The sequence below is a fragment of the Ammospiza nelsoni genome, chromosome 16 (genome assembly GCF_027579445.1).
Source record: "Ammospiza nelsoni isolate bAmmNel1 chromosome 16, bAmmNel1.pri, whole genome shotgun sequence".
In the NCBI taxonomy this organism is placed as follows: domain Eukaryota; kingdom Metazoa; phylum Chordata; class Aves; order Passeriformes; family Passerellidae; genus Ammospiza; species Ammospiza nelsoni.
Genome location: NC_080648.1, coordinates 1,952,250 through 1,973,706, shown reverse-complemented (window position 1 = coordinate 1,973,706; position 21,457 = coordinate 1,952,250). Strand labels below are relative to the sequence as shown.

Below are 21,457 nucleotides of genomic sequence, written 5' to 3'. Positions count from 1 at the left end.
TGCTGGAAATGAGGATCATTGAAATGCAAAAATTAGTGATACTCTATTAGGTGAAAATAAGCCATATTTTAAAACCCCCTGTTAGAATAGCTTTTGTCCCACCAACTGGGCTAAAAGCAGCTACATCTAATGGACCTAAAGTATTCCATTTGCAGTCACTCCTGCAGAGAGCAAATCCATCCCTGAAGGCTCAGTGTCAGAGGAAATGGAGTTACACCGAGCCTCTCTGTGCTCCGGCAGAGGCAGCTCGGGGAGGGATGGGTTGGGTGTGGTACCTCTGGTAATTTATCATTCCATTGACACAGCTTTCACCTCCATTGCTCACTTGGTTTTCCTCCAGCCCTCTCTGATCCCTCATGGGGAGGAGGACAGTGCAAACCCTCCAGCTGAGGCTCACTCCGCATACAAACACATCTTGGCATTTGTGACAAATGCCTTCCAAAAGGGGCTTTCTGCCTTTCTCCTGTCCTTGGGGCAGCCCAGCTCCAGCATGGCCTCTCTGCTGCTTCTGTCCCCTGCAGCAGCAGGCTCTGTCCCCAGTGCCACCAGTGCTGATGTTCCTGCACCTCTGGGGCTCTCTGAGATCTCTGAGAGAGCCTTTCCTCCTCACCACATGTTTTGTGTCAGCTCTCTGTTCAGGGCAGCCCTTGGGGTGCTGTTACTGTGAGGGAGATGAGCTCAGGACAGGCTGTGTGCTGGCCAAGCCCCATGGCACAGCACGTCAGCTGCCCCCAGCTTATCACTGCTCCTTCTGCCTCCCTTTCTGACAGCTTCTGTCCTCACACCTCTCCCTAGGAGATAGACCCTTCCAGGAATTTGCTCAACGCTTGGAAAGGCAAAAGCATCTTTGTCTGTGTCTGAGAACTCCTTGGAGTCACTGGACACTTTGGGCTGGATGGGACCTCTGGAGCTCTCCAGCCTCATGTCCAGTTCCAGAGAGGTTCAGCTGTAAGATCAGGGAGGTGCCTCAGGGCTTTTTGCAGCCAGGTTTTGAGAAGATTCACTTGCAGGCAAGCAGAGAACCGCAGTACTGCTGCCTGTGGGCTTGATGTTGAATTGGATGGAAATGGGATGTAGAAATAGTGCACAAATACTGTAGAGAAGTAGAAGTGGTGCACAAAGCCCTACTGTTCACTCATAATGTGGGTATATCACAGCTAACTGGGTTCCTGGGCTTCTCAGAAGGACCCTGCCCCTGCACCTCTGATGTAGAGCAATAAATCCATTGGCACAGACAGCCAGGTTCCCTTTGTGAATTTTGGGGCTGGCATTCCTTTCTGTGTCTGTCTTGTCTCTCTTCATCTCCTATCTTGTTATCTCACATCTGGTTTTTCCTCCTTTTGTTTCCAAGGCCCGAGAGGAAGAGGTGAGGAAGAAGTTCCGGCCCATAGAGCAGCTGAAGGAGGAGTTTGAAAAGCTGAACATGAAGATAGAAACAGATTATGAAATTATGGTTAAATTAATCAGCAAATTCAACAGCTCTGCCTCCACGCTGGATGAGAAAGTCGCGGCGCTTTATGATCTCGAATATTATGTTCACCAGGTAACAAGAATGCCTCAGTAACTACCGTGTAAAATCCAGGGGATACGGTGTCATAAACGGGGCTTTATTTTTCTTATCAGTATCAGGTAATACAAATTGCTTAATTACCATAATCCTGGGACAATAACAGACAGCAGAGGACTAGTGCAGGCTTATTTTATATCCAGGTTGGAATTAATCATCGCTTGTGCCAGGAGCCAGCAGTATCCTGGTGGTTGCCTGATTTGTTGACTGTTCTCAGGCTGGTTTTCTTATCCTCTCTTTTTCCTCTTTTATCTCCTTAGTGTTACAAAATGGGGTTTTAGCTGCCATTTTTGGGTAAGTAGAGTGGTGGTTGCTCAGAAAATAATTATTTTCTTTTTGCTTCCATGGAAAGCTGCCGTGGTTGATGGCAGGTGCCCTTATATCAGTTCACAGAGAACGTCTTTGTACCAGGAAAGGTGACAGCCACCCAAAACCCCCTATTTTGTCTTGGTGTGAGTAAGCAGTGGCAAGCAGAGCCTCGCTGTGCTAATTAGCTCTGTGTGAGGGTGAACATATTTCCTGGCATCTCGCTTCCTCGGGTTTGTGCTCACACTTTTCCCCCCTCTCTCTGATCTCTCTTGCTCTGCTTTCAGCTCACACATTCCTACCTCCCCTTGGATGCAGCTGCAGGCACAGAGCTCTGCTACCCTGGGCTTGGTGCCTGCCTTGGTGCCACCCTTGGGAGGGTGTCTGGGCATCCAGCCTCTGCTCTGCCGTGTGGGAAGGGACTTGGCTTGTCCCTCCCCAGTGACTGGGGAGAGTCTGGAGTGCACTGGGAGAGTTTCCAGCAACACTTTGTCATTTCAGAGGGTGAATAGGACAACTCTTGGGAGGTGCCAGTGCAAGCCCTTTCACTGGAACAGCACTTGTTGAACCAAATGTGGTATTTGGAGGCAGGTAGCTGAAGTGTTGCTGCTGTGAGAGAGAGAGTCCATGTGCCAGCTGATACAAGTGTTATTTCCAGGGCTCTTTGTCTTGAATTTCCACTCTGAATTGTCATTGTGGGCATGCAGAGGCTTCCTTGCTGTTTGTTCTCCCTGCTTTTGTGTCACTGACGGCATCTGTGTGACTCAGAGAATAACTGTGAACAATGGGCACCCAAAGAGCTTCATATTTGTACTCAGGGCTAATCTTGCCTGATTAAGGGTGCCAGAGCATCAGGCCATTGTGCTAAAAAGCAATCCCCAAATGCCCTGGCATGCCTTGAATTCCAGCATAGTGATCTGGACTATTCCAGCAGAAAATCCCTGCAGCACAGGATGGGGCAAACAATTTCAGAATGGCAGAGGAGCAGGGACTGGAGCATCAAAGGGAAGCACATGCAGCATCAAAGGGGTCAGAGAGGGGGAATGGCAGGAGGCTGGCAGGAGCACAGGGGCTCCTTTGTGCGCCGATCACAGCGCTGCTCTGTGCCCGCGCTGTCGGGGCAGATGGCTGGGCAGCACCTTCTCGTCAGGCAGGAAGCTGATAAGAAATATGACTTGTCTCTAAGCCAGCATGGCTTTTCCTCCTCTTTCTTCTTCCAGTCAGTTGAATGCGTCCAGAGCATTATCTCTGTTTGGGACTGACTTTAGCATCAGTGGCTTAATGTAATTACTGAACAGCAGCCAAAGGACGCTGGTGCCGCATAACCCTGGAAGGGCTGAACTGCCAGGACTCCTCTGCAGCGAGTCACAGCCCTGCTGTGGGAGCAGGGGATCCTTGCAGGTGTGGGTGGCCCAGGACAGATGTAGGGCCACTTTGCAGGTCCCACCTTCCCCGGCCTCCATCAGAGCAGTACCATGCCGTGCTGTGGCTTTTCAGAACTGTTCAGCTCCCAGCCATCCTGCTGCTGTCTCCGGGACACAGGATGCCCTGTGGAGTGGAAAATGCCATGCCCTGGGGGGCGTGCAAGCAAAGGCTGCTCCCTGCTCTGTGCCATAGTCACCCTGGAGCAGTGGGTGCGGGGCAGCTCGTGCCTTGGAGCATGCCATTGGGAGCCAAGGCTGGTGCCCAGCCCGGGGAGATGCTCTCTCCTGCCTTTGGAGAGTCAGCCCAAAGGCTCTGCCTTTGCTCAGCTTTTGGTTGCCAGCTCTGGTTTGCTTCTCCTCAGCCACGATTCAGCTTGGCATGTTTGGGAGCCTGTCTTGGAGAAGGAGTAGGAGGGTTTGGCTTGCTGGGTTATCTGTAATGCATAAAACCCAAATGCAAATGTGAAGAGGGCAGAGCGTAACTCATAAACAGCATTCACGGTGCTTGCACAGCAGTGTGTGGAGCCAAGACCGGTTCTCAGGCATTGCAGGCTCTTTCTCTCAATTATTTACTCTGCTTATCTTCCCCTCTCCTCTGCTCTGACATGCTACACCATCTCTCTCTGCTAATTTCCTCTCCATCGTGTGCAGTTGACATGCTGCTTTCCCTCGCTCTTGTTTTCTAACATTTTCTCTCTCACCTTCCCTCCCTATTTTCTTTCTCCTCCAATTCAAACCTGCTCCCTGAATAACTGCTGTCATATTTGCTCTTCTCCCATCCCTCCCCTTGCCTGCTTTGCCTGTGTACTTTACTCAAGAGCTCTTTTGATCTTTGGTTTTTCTTCTGTGCCGATTTCAGTGGACTGAAGTGAGGTAGGAGCTGCTGCCTTGCAGCATCCACTACTCCCCAGAGAGGTTAATACCTTCAAGTTGTTAAGTTTGGGGATTTTGTTAGTTTTAGAACTGGAGCTCTCACAACAGACTCTGGTTAAAAAAGATAAACACATCTTCAGAATAAGCTTTACAGCACAACAGCACAATTTACATTCTGCTGTTGTGGTGTCTCACTGACGCTGGGGCAGCACAAAGGACTCCGGTGCTGCTGAGGTTACAGCAGGGGATGGTTTTACCACACCAGCTGCTGGATGCAAATTCCTGCCTGTCCATACATTCCCTCTCATGCAGAAGTCAATGTCTGATTCCAGCACTAAACCAGTTTTTACAGAGGCTGAGTAATAAAAGGACCCACTGGCAGCTGAAATTGGGTTGCTGCATAGATTTCTTTGTAGATAAAGATGGGTCTGCAGAAAAGTGAGAGCTCTGGCAGGCCTGGTTTATAGGGACAGTTAAAAGAACAGCATCTGAAAGGATACAAAAGCTGCTGCAAATCCTGAATCAGCCCCAGCAGACCTGCAGAGAGCAGCTTTGCAGAGGGACAGGTGGGTATTGTCCCACTGGGGAGCAGAGATGAGCTGGAGCTCCCCAGGTCCTGCTTTGGTTGGTAACGACAGACCCGTAGGACACAAAGCTTCTTCTTCTCCTGGGTACCTGAAATATCTGACTTAGGGCCAATTTTGATGAAGATACATGGTTGAGATAAATATAACACTGAGCATGAAGTCATTGACTAGAAGAGGGTCCCACATGCCCTGCATGGCTTGTGGTCCTGTTCCACCTCATCAGGGGGTCGGCTTGCCCTGCTGATAACTCATTTTTATATTCTGTTTCCATCAGCCAACGATTGCTGTTGTGTCCCTGTCTTTCAGAGAGATATGTCGAATTTCTAAACCTGATTTTTCTGTGCAGGCAGAAACTGATTTTTCTGTGCAGGCAGTTCTGAGCATTCATCAGATCCTCTTTTAAACTGAAAAAAAAAATCATTGAATACCAAAATGCATCGATTTGACTTTGGACTGAATTTTGTACTTGAAGTAGTTTGTGCTGTTTCTCTAAATTTTGTCTGTGAGCACTCAGAGCCTTTTCTGATCTCCTCTCCAAGAGCAGATGCCCGCTGGGACTGTGCCTGGCTAGCCCCTGATCCACTTAGAGCCAGAGGCTGATGAATTCCCACTAATGTGCAAACTTTTCCCTACTGGCAGTTAATCCATTATTGTTTGCTTAGAAAAGTCATTGTGGGGCTGCTCCCTGGGGAAGCTCCTGGATGACCCCTCCAAGCTGGGACTGGCTTTTTCCTTCCTTGTCCATGGGAAGTTGTTAATGGAACTCATGGAGAACTCCCAGAACTGCCCATGCTCCTCGCTCCCATGCTCCCTTTGCACCCTGTTGGTGCTGACAGGCTCCTAAACATCCCTGACTCCTGGTGCTACAATTACAGCATCAATGAATTAACTTCATTTGCAAAACATGCAATTCCCTGGATCCCTAGTAAAGGCCTGCTCAGGGGAGAGCAAAGAGTTGGAGTTTTTTGACATCAGCAGATATATCGAATTGCCAAAATACGTGTCAAGAGCAGTTTTGATAGCTATAATCAAAATATTTGAGTTTCCAGTGATGCCTTCTGAGTGTGACAATGTCCTCCCACGAGGACACTGTGCCTGGGCAGCTGGGACATCGCTGCTCATGGGCAGGGCTGTGCTGAGCTCAGCCACAGCCATTCCCTCAGAATTTTTAATTCATTGTAAAACTGCCTGCTGGTCAGAGCAGGAGGGAAGGGATGCTGTGGGTGTGAAGGGAGGTGTTCTCCAGGGGCTGGGGCTTTGTGCTGATGGAAGCTGCTCTCTCCCAGGTGGACAATGCCAAGGATTTCCTGTCCATGGGTGGGCTCCGGCTGGTGATCGAGGGGCTGAACAGCAGCGAGGCCTCGCTGAAGGAACACGCTGCCTTTGTCCTGGGAGCTGCCCTGTCCAGGTGAGACCTGCCCTCAGCTGGGCTCTGTGCCTCTCTCCACCTCTCTTGGTTTATTTCTGATAGCAGAGACTGAAAGCTATGTTGTGACACACCACAAAACTGTCTTGTCCCCTTCCTCGCCCTTGCAACATCCGTTTCCCCTTCTCCTCGGTGTGTCCTTATCTTGCTCATTGGACACATCCAGAAGTAATGTGGTGTCAAATCTATGATTGTTTCTTGGTTTCCCTGGGCTCCCTGCTTCTACAAAGTCCAAGGAAGGAATAATTCTCCTTCTGTCCCACTGACAGCTCTCTCTGGGGGAAGATGTAACAGAGGGTACAGTTACAAGCACCCCAGTGAGCACCTTTGTCCTTCCTCATCCTTGCTTCTGGGCTGCCTCAGGATGGCAAGGTGCTGATTTGAGCAGCTCCCATGGTCTTCAGAGAGAGATTTGGGCCCCACGGACACGTGCCTCTGACATCAAAGGCGTGTTGATTAGATGTGGGGTCAGGAATAAGGGTCAGCAGCCAGAATGCAGAGGAGACTGACCTGCAGAATGTTTGAGGTTCAGGGGAAGGAGCCTGCTCTTCCTTATGCTGGGGCATCCTGTGTAGTGCTGGCTGCAGGTGTCCTGTGGGCTCCATGGGTTTTCCTGGTGCCCCTTTTTTATTTATGGGTTTTGGGGCTTTGCAGGAATGTGTTGCTCATTCAGAGGTGCAGAGGCTTTAGAAATGCATTGGATGGACTCAAATTCAGGATCAGAAGTTCAGAGTGAAAATTGAAGGTCAGGACTGTTTTATCTGCATATTTCTACACCTAAAAATACAGTCACCTTCTCCAGCATCATAAATTATTTATGGCTTAGTCTAACACATGGTGCACAGACCTGCATTTACTTGGTAATCTCATATGCAATGCAGTTGGCCCTCAGCGTGTGTGGAGTGATGGGCCTTGTGGACAGGAGCAGGTACCCAGGTTTATACCAGGGAAGGATCCAGCTTCTAGTCTGAAACAGAGCCTGATTTAGGGATGACAGGAAGATACATGAGAAACAAAACCTGCTCTTCATATTCTGGTGTATCTTTGTCTCTGAAACAATACCAGAGTGGTTTGCTCAGGTTCTTTATTTAGACTCTTTCTGCATACAGAGAAGATCATGCAGAGGGTCTGGAAACATTTGCAGGTAACTTGTGAAATGACAGGGGCTGCTAAAGAGCTTCTTTCCAGATGTACCTGCCATGACATGGCCAGGACTCCAAAAATTCATTGTCTCATGGTACCTGACAGTGTAGCAGTGGCCACGAGAGTCACACTTTTGTGTAGTGTTTCTTACTCAAGTGCAAAAATCTTCTTTGGAGAGAGCCTCTCATCTGATATGGCAACATTAAACTGCTGCTTTGTAAACTTGTGGACCTTTTTTCTTTGAAGGACATTCTGGCAGATGGTAATTTGGAGTGGTTTGGATGATACATTGTCTGAGAGCTCTGCTCCAAAATGTGAGGGATATTATGCCTTGGTTTGAGTTTGCTTTTTCTCCCCTTGCTGTGCTTAAGCTTTCTCAGTAGACACCTACATGCCAACTTGTCTGCTGTGTGCTCACTTGTTTAATTCGTTTGTTCATACATTTTCTCAGCTTACTCCATGCTCTAGTTAAACTGTTGGGGGCATTTCAGGTACTTCACACAGCATTTTGTGTTTTTCTGAGGGCTTGTTTTTTATTTCCTTCCCTCATGGTTGCTCCTGAGAGCCTTAGAGAGGTGGTAGGGCTTTCCAGTAAATTCCCAGAGGTGTCACAGCTCGCTGGGCTGCAGGGACACGATCTGCTCGGTGCTTGTGTGCCTGGGGCTGGTGTCAGATCCTCTGCTGGATGCTGAGCCTGGGAAGAGGCAATGGTCTGCTGCTCACCAAATGGGTCTGTGGCCACCTCCCAGGTCTCTTCAGCCAGGCTGGCTCAGGCCAGTGGTTTCAAGCCAGGCAAACATTCCCAGAGGGAAATCTGGGCATGATGAGAGCAGCTCCAGAGCCTGGCACAGGAGGTCAGTAACTCCTGGCACCACTCAGTCTGGAAGAGGGAGTTTGGCCTTGTCTGTAGACAAGTGTTTAACACAGGAGGAAACCACTGGACACAGAGTGATTCCAGACATGCCTGGGACACATCCAGAACTTTTCAGCTCTCAGAAATACCCAGATCTTCTCCAGATTTGCACTGTCCTTAACTCTGCTCAGGTAGTCAAGCAGGTAAGGGATGGAACAAACAACTGCAGTCCCCAGGTCCTGCCTGCACATGGCCCTGCCAGGACCTGGCTCAGAGCTCTGGCTGTGCTGGAAGCCCATTGGAACAAAAAGGTTTTCCAGGGGATCAGCATCTTTAGCCAACAGGCCAGGGGGCTGGCCAAGACTTTGATCAGCAAAGGCAGCAGGAGGAGAAGGCACAACAGGGCCAGCTCAGGATTTCCCCTTCCTGATATTATCGCTCCTATTTATTTGGCTTAAAGCAGACTTGAAAAGCAGCCATAGCACAGCATGACTGGGACCTCGGGGCACAGGATCCCAGGTCCAGCTGCCAGGGTCTGACCTCCTGGCATCCATCTGCCTCTGGGAGCCTCTGCCACAGGAGAGGCAGATATCTTCACTTGACAGGGAGGAAATCACAGTTTCATCTCATGTTTCCCTTATATGTCCTTCACTTCAGGCATTTGGGTTTTAATTGCTGAGTCTGTGACCAAATCAAACATCATTCCATCTGGTGGAGTTCTCTGAGCAGTGCCCTTATTGCAAGTCTAAAACCTCATCACACTCTTACTGTTTTTAAGCCTTTAACAAAATGTTTTTCCATTCAGCAGTTTGCAAAAGTAAACTTCATTTGAACAATCCTCAAGTGCTCTGATTGCAAATAAAAGTTAAATGCACTAACAAAAATAATTGCTAGGCATGTGGGGTTGTACATTTAGGTATCCATAATTCACTAACAGTATATGCCAATACACAGCATTATCTGGATTTCCAGTGATTGCATTAGCATAAAAGCATGTTAGAATTTATCCTGTGGTACTAACATTTAAATATATATAAGTATGAAATATTAAGATCCAGCATTTTGGAGGCAAGTGAAACTACTGTCTGTAAAATGTTCCTGCATATTTTGAAGGTACACTCCAGTATCTTCGCATGACAATCAGCATTCGCACCATTGGGTCCAAACATTACAAAAATGTCAATGTTTTATGCAAAGAGGAGCTATATTAAGCTAAAAAAGATTGCTGATGAGAGAAGTGTCTTCTGATGTCCTCTGAGCTATTTACAGGCAGCATCTCCCTTTGTTCGTGGCACAGCCAGGCCTCTGTGCAATCTGTATCTCCATGTTTCACAAGAGTGGAAATGTTAGCCAGAAAGGATTATGTGTGTGATTAAAACCTCAATTTTTGAAAATTTTACCTACAGGAAACGTTTTTCCACACCAATAATTTGAACATTTTAGTATTTTGTAATAAAAGGATTTTTGTAATCCGTTTAGAAGGGGAATAATAATTTATGTTGAATGACTTCTTGAAGCTTTATCCCAAACGCTCCCTGTGTACTTAGGGATGAGTTGGAAGAGAGGATGGAGACAAATTAAGCTGTAGGACCTTCGAGGCAAAGGGAAGCAGTTTGTATTTCATGGGGACAAGGCAGAAGGCTCAGAAGGTGAGATTTTGGCCTGGCCAGAGTGGGGAACTGGGAGGGCAGCCACTTGTGCAGCTGCAGTGAGAGACTTGTGGCATTTTGGCCAGACCTTCCAAAGCCCACCCCGTGGGGTAGCCAGGGACAAGGATGTCCCACTGATGGTCCAAGCTGACATGTGCCATGTGTCCTAGAAGGGCACAGGACAATCCCAGCACAGCCTCTGCCCACAAGCTGGGCTCTCTCTCAAGCCCACTGCTGGGCTCTCACTGTTCCCTTTTGGCCCTGAATGCTAAAATAATGTCACAGGGCTTGGTAAAGGCTTGGGAGTAAACTCATCACTGGTGAGAATTGAAGCATGATCCTGTAGCCACACACAAGAGTTTTCCATGGATTGTCTTAGCTGTTTCCCAGAGATTAAACCCCTTAAGGGATGATCATGTGCATCCTGAATACCCCATTTACCATTATTTGTTTCACCAACTGTGAGGCTCGTTCAGAGCTTGCCCCACTCTGGTAAAGCCAAGAGAGGCACAAAACATGTGTTTACTTCTCAAGAGAAACCTCAGAGAAGCTCCTAGAGTGATGGGCTCTGATTCCTCCTGCTGTGCTGAGGAACTCAGCATCATGGGATCCACCTGGTTTTGGTTCTGCTTTTCCATTGTTTTTTCTGAGGGAAGAGGGATGTGGCAATGCTGTCTCCTTGCTCCGTCCAGCAGTCCCCTGGTGGTGCCCATTTTCCCAGAGCACAAGACTTCCCTGCTCTGTTGGAGAAGCAGCAGCCCCTCCAGGATGCCTCTGACAAGAGGAAAGAGCTTCCACCAGATTTAAGGGGTTTGAGTTAGGTCCAGCTGTGCACTGAAACTGGTTGGTGCTCGCTTAAATAACACAGAGGCCCAAGCAATAAACCCAGGAAAAGTAAAATTAAAGACCTTGCTTCAATGCTGTCTTGTAAGGACATAAGAATTTCTGTGCAGAGAAATAAATCTGGTTAGCTTAACAAGCACTGTCCCTACCCATTTATTTCCAATCCATCTTCATCCCTTCCTCCTCCAGCTTTTCCTTTTACATCCTGCAGTATTTGCCCATCTCTTTATCCACTTTCCCTGATTTTTTCAGTGGCCCTGTTTTCCCACACCATGTGTTTGCCATCTCCCAGTTGCAGTAATTCCAGCTCCACTCTTTGACTGCTTATAATTTCTTGCTTTGTAGATTGTCTCCTCTATTTTCATTCGAACTCCTGACTTGTGTGAAGTTATCAGCCTCACTGCACTTAATTTCAAATTAATTTGATTGGGTCACCTCAATTTTTTTTCTATAATGATAATGAACTCAACCTATTTAACCTTTTCCCATTATGAAAACCTTAACAAAAACTGCAGTGCAGTATAAATGGGTGTTTCATCATTGTGGTTAATTACTCAGAAGAATAAATCCCTAAACATTTTTCAGCCTCTGAAATCTAACAAGGAAGTGTAATTAACAATTAGAGAGTAAACTGCCATCCTTGTGCTCTCAGGAAGACAAGGAGGGAAAAGTCTAGAATCTAAGGTTTGCTCCTGGGTTTTTAGGGAGAAATATTTGGGGCAATGCTGATGGCTGGGAGTGGCAGGGGGTGGGGGCAGGCCCTTGTCTTGTGCCAGGTGTGTTTTCCCAGGTGTCTGTGGCTGCTGGAGAGGGGATGGACACCTTGGCCTCAGCTGAGGGACTGGGCTTAGGCTGAGGACATTGTCCTTTATGTAAAACTGGGGAATTCTGCAGTGAGTTCTCTGCCTTGGGCTGGTGCTGTGAGAGGACACAGAGGTCAAGCAGTGGGGATGAAATGTGTGTTTGGCCTCACACCCCATGTGTGAGCTCCCACACACTCCCCCAGCACTGGGCTCCACTGGCTTCTCCCCCTTACCCGGGGTCAGGCAGGTGGCCTTGTCCTCCTGAGTCCTTCACACAGCACTGGGTGCTCCCAGAGCCTGCAGGGTCTCCTCAGTCCACAGCTGCTGGTGCTCTGAGAGCTGTGGGAGGTGTCCTGCCCTGCAAACACAGCCCCACAGAGCAGCCAGTGCTGCCTGGGGCTGTGACAGGCATGGGGAGCACCAGGAAGCTGCTCCAGCAGAGCTTCAGCAGGGAGGGAAAGACTCATCACAGCCAGCTCATGCATTATATAAAACATGTTGTTTCTGTCTCATCGTGTTTAGTAAATGCTCTCTGCTGAAGCCTTTGAGTTATTGTGGTGGTTTCCATTTAAAATACATGTTCAGGCTGGTTACCTAATCACTTTCTGCCAAAAAACCAGCCCAAACTTGCTGTTTCCCAGTGCAGACATGGTTCTGTAGCTGGACACAACATGTATTCCTCTGTCTCTTCAGCCACTATTCATTCATCCTTCTTGTTCTCTACAATTCCCTGGCAGGAGGGTGGAGCCAGGCAGGGGTCAGTCTCTTCCCTCAAGTAACAAGCAGTAGGACATGAGAAAACAGCCTCAGGTTCTGCCAGGGGAGGTTTAGATTAGGGAAATTTTTTTTCACTGAAAGGGTTGTGAAGTACTGGAGCAGCCCTGGAGGGGTTGAAAAGCTGCACAGATTTGGCACTTAGGGACACAGCTTAGCCGTGAACACGGTGGTGTGAGATTAATGGTTGGCCTTGATGATCTTGGATGTCTTTTCCAGCCTAAATGATTTTCTGATCCTATGTTTTCTGTTTATCCTTTTTACTACAGCCTGTACACTCTGCTAATGCCTTCACAGGCTTCAGAGATTTTCCTCCCTAACCACCTACATTATTTTCCTGACCTTGGCATGTTCTCTGCAACCTCTCCAAGCAGTAGGTGTAGAGCACTCACCAAGAGGAGGCACCTGCGTTTGCTCTTTGCTATGGGAGGGTGCAGATCCCATCTCTGCCTCTGTTGGTCCTGCTGCCTGCACCCTCCTAGCCCATCCTGATGGTGGCTTTTGTTGGATTTCATTGCCAACTGGCAGAACTGGGCTGTCAGAGGGATGTTGGGGGGCTGCCCATGCCTCTTGTGGCCTCTCTTCTGGATTTAGCCATATTTTCTCTCCCACTCCTCTCCTTGTGCTGAGGAGAGGGCAGCAGATCTTTCACAGGAGGCAAAATAACATAAACCAGCAACTGCAGGCTCCCATGGCATCCAAGAACAGGCCTTGGCCGTCCTGTCTGAAGAGGGATCAACCTCTTTTCCAGGTTGGCATCTTCCAGCCTACCTGTTCTCTTAATACAGTGCTTTGATAAGTTTTCTCTCATCTGTCCATTCATATGCTTAAAGATTCCTTGAAACAGGTGATTATTCATCCATGCAGACAGCTCCTCAGGCCTTCCACCAGACTGCTGCCAACCTCAGCTGCTTTGAGGCTCTCCAGGTGTTTGCACAGGATGATGAGAGAAAACAACAACTTACTGGAAATTATCTCTTTCTGAAGAAACTCCTCATCACTGTTAACTACTTGCTCTTCCCTCAGGTGCTGACATTCTGTGTCTTCTGAGCTGGGTTTTGATGCCCCTTTGTTTTAGATAATCTTTTTTTCTGCTTGAAAGGAGATGTCCAGCAGAGGCCCCCAGAGCAGCCTGGCATGTTTTGGGAGGGGATGACTCCCTGGCAGCCGTGCAGCCCTCTGGGCCCTGATGCTCAGGGCAGCTGTCTGTGGCCACCTGATGTCCCAGGGGAGCTGGGCCCGTGGCAGCCCCTCCCTGAGGGCAGCTGTGTCCCCACATGGGCTGGAGGAACGCTCTCACAGCTGCTCCCCACCGAGGCTCGGCCCCTCGGTGCCACTGCCGGAGCCCTGAATAGATTTGAAAACTAATTTGCTGCTCAGAGCATCAATAGATGTACGTCACTTGTCCTTTCTGCTGCATTTAATGAGTTTCCAAGGTACTGCAGCCAGTTCCAGAAGGCTGCCATCAAAGGATCTTGGCTTCCATCAGAATCCTCGTGCCCCTCAGCGCTCTGCACTTCTCACGTCTCACATGTCTCTTATGAATTCAACACAGAGCACATCGTATAATTTCTTGCAAACATCCTTTCCAGACTGTCTCTCCTTTTTTCCTGAATGCCTTGAACACAGGGCATGAGAGAGAGCAAGGGCTCTTCCTGCAGTGAGGTGGTGTTAGCTGGAGCCCAGGAGAAATGTGGGTCATGCTAAACGTCCTGTCACTGCTGCTCCCCACGGTCATGACTCCCTCAGTTATTCCCTCCTGGGGCTCACCATAACTGTTCCCTTGTGTAATCATCCTGAAGTTGGCTTTGGGCATCCCAGCCTCAGCTGTCACCATGTGGGACAACACCTCCATGTGGGTGAGGAGGGTGCTGCCAGACTGACAGCCAGGGGACAATGGGCACAGCCCTGCAGTGGCAGTTCCAAGGGACAGATCATCAATCCTTAGCTGCATCTGCTGAGATCAATAATTAGGGCTGTTGTTTTGTAAAACCCCCCAGATCCACATGGGAATTGCCTTATTGAAGTGGACGTGCAGGCCTGGCTGGCTGGAAAGGCCCCGTGGGGGGATTGCAGAGGAAGGAACACAAAACCCAGGTGCCAACAGTGTGCTGACATGTAAATGAGGTTTCCTGAAGCCTTTAGCAGCTCAAACCTGCCATACACGATGAACCACAAGGGTTCTTGGGTTTTATCTATTTCTGTCACTGCAACAGGGAGGGTTGGAGAGGGTTCCTGGGTGCTGGGCCATGCCTGGATGCTGCTGCCAGCATCCCTCTGCTCGAGGCTGCACATAGGAGCCTGTGTGAGCTCCTCTGCATGTTCCTCCTCTCCTTCTGGAAGCAGGTTGTGTTATATTTCCATACATACTTTGTCATAAAAGCTCCTAAATATGATTTTTGTTTGTTTGCATACCTTGCAATGAGCAGGAACTCACCTTAGTTGTTTTCCAAATTAATACCCCACTGGTTTTACTTAACAAGGTGTTTTTTCCAAGCTGAGAACAGTAACAACTCTGAGATTTCTTTTAAAAAAATGCATTTTCTTCTCAGGTACTTCATATTGAAATCTGTCTTAATTTCAGTTCAGCTAGTGTGTGAAAACACACGGTGTGGCATTATTAGTCCCTGAAGGAATAAAGACAGATGGAGCCCAAAATGGAATTGGCTTTATGATTAATTGAAACCTTCAAGAGTGCATTGGAGTCAGGGCTTGGTCCTGCCCTGGCAGCACGTGGGGATCAATTCAGCAGGCATGAAGAGCTCAGGGGGAGACACACAGCTGCCACCTGGCAGAGCCAGCCCCGAGCTGTCCCCTCCCGGTGGGACCTGTGGCTGGAGGAGGGCAGGGTGGCCCAGGTGTGGGCTGGGGGCAGGGAGGGATGGTGGTGTGTCGGGGTCCTTGTGTGGATGATGTGCTTGGGTAATGAGCTGCTGTTCCTGCCCAGAGCCTCCCGTGGCTGGGCACGATGGCTCCCGTGTCCAGGGAGCTCAGCAGGGAGCAGGGGAGTGTTGTGAGGCACACTCCAAAAAACTCAGCAATGTGGAGCAATGGGGATTTGAGCTCTGCTCTGCGTTCCTGCTCCATGTGTGACCTGCACAGTTTCCTCAGGTTTCCCATCTTTGCCTGTGAGAGGGAAGGGAATAATGAAGAAACACCAGGTGGTGTTATGTGTGGTGGCTTCAGCATTAGTGGATATTTCTGGGGTCTGTAGCCACTGACATTTACAGCATTTTCTGCTGGATAGGAGGAGAAAAAGGTGCTGCAGAAAGGAGAGTTCTCCATCATGTTTTGGGAGCCAGGCCTCCCTGGCTTTACTGCTCATGGTGGTGCTTTCATGGTCAGCAGGTCCTGAGCAGCTCTGGAGCTGGGGAGATGCAGCAAGTGAAGGCAAAGTTGCTTTGCAAGGGCAAATTCTGGAGCTATGTCTGCACTTCTTTTTGGAAATGGCATGAAGGGGATGGTCAAGGGCAGTGGTGGCAGCCCCAGGGGACTCCCAGTTTCCCACCTGGTGCTCACTGCTGGTCTGGCCTCTGTGCACAGGCTGTGCTGCCATGGCCCACGTGCCAAAGAGAGGCCTGTGGGTGCCTCCCCCTGAGGCAGCCGAATGGGGCTGAGTGTTGACAATAATTTAAGGAAGGATTTGGTGTGGGAAGTTGAAATTGGCTGTGGAGATGATGGTTTAAAGTGTGGACGTGGCTGGGGGCCCACAGCTATGTGTGCTCAGCAGGTGTGTGTGCACTGAACTGGTCTTGCTGGGCAAACTGGATAACAAATAGCATCCATGGGGCCATCAGCTGGGAACAAAGTACAGGGGGCATCTCCCAAATGCAGCCAGGACAGTGTTTTAACAGGCACCAGCACCCCTTCCTGTGGTGCAGTAGCAGCCCTCCCAATTAAGAAGGTGATTGGGACCTTGCTAATTGTCCTGATGAGTGGGAGCACTGCTGGAAATGAGCTGATCCTGCAGATCTGTGGGCAGCTGAGCTAACTCCTGGGACATCATACCCAACACCTCACCAAACATCCAGTGTTCACTCACTCCAACAAGTGCAGTTTGATTTTTATTACCCCTGACCCCCTAGGATGGCAGCAGGTTTGCTGAGGTAGGTTTTGTACAGGGAGGAAGGCTCTGTAGCTGAGCTCTCTCTACAGGAGCTGGCCAGAAGTCGTGGAGAGACACTATGAGGCTGCTGTGGATTTTCTTTTCTTTCCCTGGGGACTCTGGGGATTGCAGATCGGCGGATTGTGGATTAGCGGATCAGGAATTAGAAATGCCTTTTTCATTCTTATGTTACACACTGATGAACTGACAAATTTAATTTCTTTAAATCCAGCTATTTCAGCTGGAATTGGCAAAGTCGTCTTCTGTCTCTTCTGGTACCCTGAGAATGGCTGAATTCTGATCTCTCTGGGGTCACATCATCCACATTCACTTCTTTGTCTTTAGCCTGTGGCTGTTCCAGAAGTGCAGAGCGCTCTCCAGGAAGGGCCCATCCCTCATGTGTGGTTGCAGTGTCCAGGTGCTGCCAGGGCTGTGGCTCTCTGCAGCCACGTCTGCCTGTGCCAGTGCAAGGAGGGGAGCTCAGCCCCAGGGAGGGAGAGGGGCTGGTACCAGTCTGGGGGCTCCAGCTTGGCTGTCTGAGCCCACTGGTAGCAGCTCAGGTGTCTCTACCAGGCAGACACCCTGTCCAACCCCATGGCTCTGCTGAGTGCCTCCATGGCACAGCACAGTGTTTGCCCAGCTCCAGGTATGAGCTGTGCTTGGCTTACATCTGGAGTCAGACTATCCTGAGCTGAAAGGACCCACTGGGATCACCCATCCAGCTCCTGGCCCTGCCCAGACCTCCCAGCAGTGCCCCCTGTGCATCCCTGGTGCCCAAAGGCTCCTGGAGCTCTGGCAGCCTTGGGGCCGTGCCCATTCCCTGGGCAGCCTGGGCAGTGCCAGCACCCTCTGGGGCAGAACCTTTCCCTGGTGTCCATCCCAAAGCTCCCCTGCAGCCGTTCCCTCCTTCCCTGAGCTCTGCCCTGGGCTCCTTGTGCAGCTGAACCAGCCCAGTGCCCTCAGCCCTCCTCGGGTGGCCCCTGCAGAGCCTTCCCCAGCCCGGCCCCTCCTTTGGGCATCTGGAACAGCTTCAGATCTCTCTGATATTGTGACACCCAAAACTGTCTCAGAACTCGAGGTGAGGCCACTCCAGTGCAGAATAGAGCAGGACAATCCCCTCCCTTGCCTGTGGGGCAATGCTGGGCCTGATACCCCCCAAAAAAATGAAAGAAAAATCTAATAGATTTTGTTTGCCCTTGGGCTAGTTCCTGTGAAGGAAGCTGATATCTTCCCCTGCTCTTTTGCATCCCCCTGTGGGGAGAGTCCTGTTCCTTGGGCAGCCCCTCCACTGTCACAGGCTGGGATTTGGGTGCCACTGGTGGCTGTGCAGGCTGCAGTGGGCTCCATGTGCCTCTCCAGGGCTGAGGTAGCACGTCCCTGCCCAAGCCCTGTGCCAGGGACAGCAGAGAGCACAAAAAGGCATTTCTGTCGCTCAAAGCCTAACTGCCTGCGCTGTGGGACCCCGTCAGCAGGGGAAGAGCAGATTCATCATTACCCAGAGCTTTCAATGAGCACTAAACAAAACGGCCCTGGCTCTCCAGAGCAGGCTTTATTCCTGCATTCTGTGATGCTGAAAGTGGGTCTGCAAGCGGCCGCCTCACCACGAGCCCCAGCAGAGCCGTGGGCCGGCGGCAGAGCCGCTCCCGCTGCGGGCAGGAGCACAGCCCGGCCATCCCTCACTGCCCCACTGACGGACGGCTCTGGGGCTGTGCCGATAATATCTTGATTAACAATTAGCATGATGGAACCGGGAAATACATCTTGTTCCTCGCCCCAAGCCGACAGGTGAGGATGGATATATGTTGCCTGGTTGATTGCTGTGCCTTGTTAGAGCCTATTTAGGGTTGATTGAAAAGCAGAGGCTTTGTGTGAGGAGAGACCTTTAATCTCCTGGCAGAGCCAAGTGCGTTTCCCATCAGGAAGCATTCCTTCTCTGCTGCTTATCTCTAACCCCCGCTTTAAACCTGAGCCTGGCAGAGACCAAAAGAAAGGCAGGATCAAAACAAAAATAATTGGGATCGCTGGCTTCCGTGGGCAGTCTGAACCTGTTCTCCTACTTATCAGCTAGTTATTCCTATATAACTCTTGCAAGAGACAATTCAGCAGTTGCAGCATCTCCTTGATGAAAAGCACTCCAATAAAATAACCATGGCAACAGTTGCTGAGGGCTGGCATGGTGAGGGACGGAGATGTGCTCTCCAAAGGACTCCGGGCCCAACTGCCCTGACAAATAGCCCTGCTGAGCACCAGGAGGTGATGTATGGACAGCTCTGTTGTCCTGGTGGGGTCCCAGATGTGCTGGGCATGCAGGCTGCCCCAGTGCACCCAGTTACAAGTCACAATTTGTTAACCATGGGTGTCTTCCCCTCCACATGGAAGGGGAGCTCGTAACCTGAAAGCTGAGGGGGAATTATGAGGACATTCAATCAGAAAGGAAAGGCCAAGGAGGGGAGCTCAGGAAGGGACACCACCTGTGACCCCAAAGCCATAGAGGATTTCCCAGGGTTTGGATGCTCTGGGAAAGGCTGTGTCTCTCTGCTGTTGGTGCCAGAGACTGGTATTGATAATAAACATTTGGCATGTCTAATTTCAGAGCAACTTCTTTTTAAAGCCATGCTAAGACTATGTGTGATGCTCTACAGGAGGGGTGACAGAGGCTACGTGGTTGCACGTGGAGCAGTTTGGGCATTTGCCTTGAAGAGCTGGCCCTTGGTGCATGGAGGAGCCAGCAGAGCCTGGAGAGTTTGTGCCAAGAGTCCTTCACCCCTGGCTCATGACCCCCCATCCCACCCAGGGGTCCTCTAGGGATCACTGTTAGGACCACCCATGTCCTACAAATGCTCTGGTCATAATCTTGGCAGGGGAGCAGCTTGTCTTATGGGATGAGGGCCTCTCAAGTAGCTTTATAGGCATGGTGGTGTTTTTGTTAGGCACTATCCTCTCGTTCTCTTCCTTAACTGGACATTTATAAGCCTGAAAAGTAAAAGAAGGAACGTTCAGCAGAAGAACAGAGGAGCCTGCTGAAAAGCAGCATTTGTGCAGATTTCTAGAAAAGGGCAGTAAATACTCCACCTCTGCTTCATAATAATAATAGGCAGACTAAGTATCTCTAAAAATATAAAATAACATGGGTCTATTTGGAATAGTCAACATCCTTATCAGCCTGCTGCCATCTCTGCAAACAAGTTTCGCTAGAGATTCTGGGCATGATTTTCAATGGCTCAGAGCAGCTGTAGCTTCTTTGACTTCAGTGAAAAGTCTGAGTGCTTGGCACGGTGGCAAACCAAGCCTCTTCCTTTCTGCTTCAAATTGGGGCTTGATTCTAAGTGAGATGAATTTTCTCCTCCTGATAATTCTGTGCATCTGAAGTGATTACAGCTCCGCGTGAGTGCTCTTTTAGGAGATTTCAATGCAGCGTTTTCTTCCGTCTTAAAAAGGTTCCTTCAAGCCTTATGATGCTGGAGAAGGGGGGGAAAAAATAAATCCTGGTGGAAGCCGTTACATCTTCCTATGCAGATGAGAGATTAAAATTTGTATTTTTATAAAACACTCACGGGGGCTAAATCGGAAAAGTTCTGTTGAGGCGAGCGGGTTTTGGCTGGTGGGAACGTGCTGCTAAATTCTTATCTGCCGATGGGGAGGCAGAGCAGGGAGTGGTATTATTTGGAGTTCTTAGAGAGTGAGCTTTAATGTTTGCTTAACTCCACTAAAAATAGACGCCACCCTCTTTTCCTAATAGGCGGCATTTGTCACACTTGATTCATTTCCTCTCCCAAACTGAGCTCCTTCATGAATATTCATCTCTACTCCCCAGGAATCTGCCTGTCCTCACAAGTTGTACTCGCGGCGACCGTGCCGTAACAATGCGAGTCAGGCTTCCAGGGCTCCCGAGTACCTGGCCCGATGCAGCAAAACGCGCTGGTATCAACAGCTCCCATTGATTCCTGCTCCTCTCGGAGCCGTGATTGCTCGTTATCCCTCTCGATGAGACCCTTAACGAGGCTCCCGTTCCTGTTGTCATAGCAGCACCGCATCGCCCGGTGTAGCAAAGTCTCCGTGGCTGCTAATTGTGTGATGGGAGGATCAGTTTGGCAGTTTTTCTAGTGGGGATTAGGCCAAAAGGTCCCTTCTGAACTGTGATGAATGCGGCTTCCTTCAGAAGAAACTGAAACTTGGTAGTTAGAGGGGATTTCTGACGAGGGAAGCTTTCCACAGCGGAGAGGGAGAGCAGTCCTCACAGAGCTCTTCCATTCGTGCTCTGGCACTGCTTAAAGCAGGAGGAAGCCAACCAGAAATGCCAAAGGAGGATGTAAAACGGCTGATTCCCTAGTAAGGAAGTCTGTCAGTGCCTCAGACCTTCTAATCTTGTCCAGAGCATGTGGAAGGTGCCTGCTACTGTCATTTGCTGCTGGAGTGGGAAAAACCTACTCGTGCTGGGAGCAGGGATCAGCTCTGGTGCCATTGCTCGGCACCACCAAGGAGATTTTCAGCCACGTGCTAGAAGAGTTGCTCTGAAGAGTTGCTAGAAGAGAAGGAGTTGCTCTGGCGTTGTGGGTGAGAAATGTGCAGAAGGAATAGATCTCATCAGACCTTTGCCCCTGCAAGTCCAGGAGCGCTGCATGGCAGCCACGGTTGGTTAAAGAGGGCACAAGAGACAGAGAGATGTTTGCTGCTTGACCCTGAGGAGTGATTTATCAGCCAGGATGCTCTTGTTAACTGGCAGGACCTGTGCAAGGCTCAGCATCCCTGTCCTGGTGTGGAACAGCAGCACGGGGTTTGCTGTGGCTGTGCCTTCCCCAGGGATGGTGGCTCATCTGCGGGCTCGCTGCTGGCTCAGCAGGAGGCAGGAAGGGCTGCAAAGGATTCACTGCTCCCACGTGCCAGGGGAAGGGGATCAGCTGTGCCTGCTCCCAGGGCCCTGCTCTTGGAATGCAGAGGGCAGATTTGTCCCCTGTGCCTCTCACTGGGTTTATTCCACAGTGCTGAAATGTAGCCAGGGTAATCCGTGACCTAAACGTGGGCATGAATAGTGTTTTTAGAGAATGAAAAGAGAAAAAATAAATCCTCACCCACCTCAATCTCTCTCCCCAAATTAAAAACTCCC

The 21,457-nt window shown here is 49.8% G+C and overlaps 1 protein-coding gene across 2 annotated transcripts in view; it reads left to right on the top strand.

The window, feature by feature from the left end:
* The window catches only part of SIL1 (SIL1 nucleotide exchange factor), a 328,507-nt gene that overhangs the window by 290,402 nt on the left and 16,648 nt on the right, over positions 1–21,457 (top strand). For both annotated transcript variants that reach the window (XM_059483627.1, XM_059483629.1), the window contains exons 6-7: positions 1,352–1,543; positions 6,044–6,165. In XM_059483627.1, coding sequence (XP_059339610.1) covers positions 1,352–1,543; positions 6,044–6,165 — 314 coding nt within the window. The remainder of the gene's footprint in view (positions 1–1,351; positions 1,544–6,043; positions 6,166–21,457) is intronic.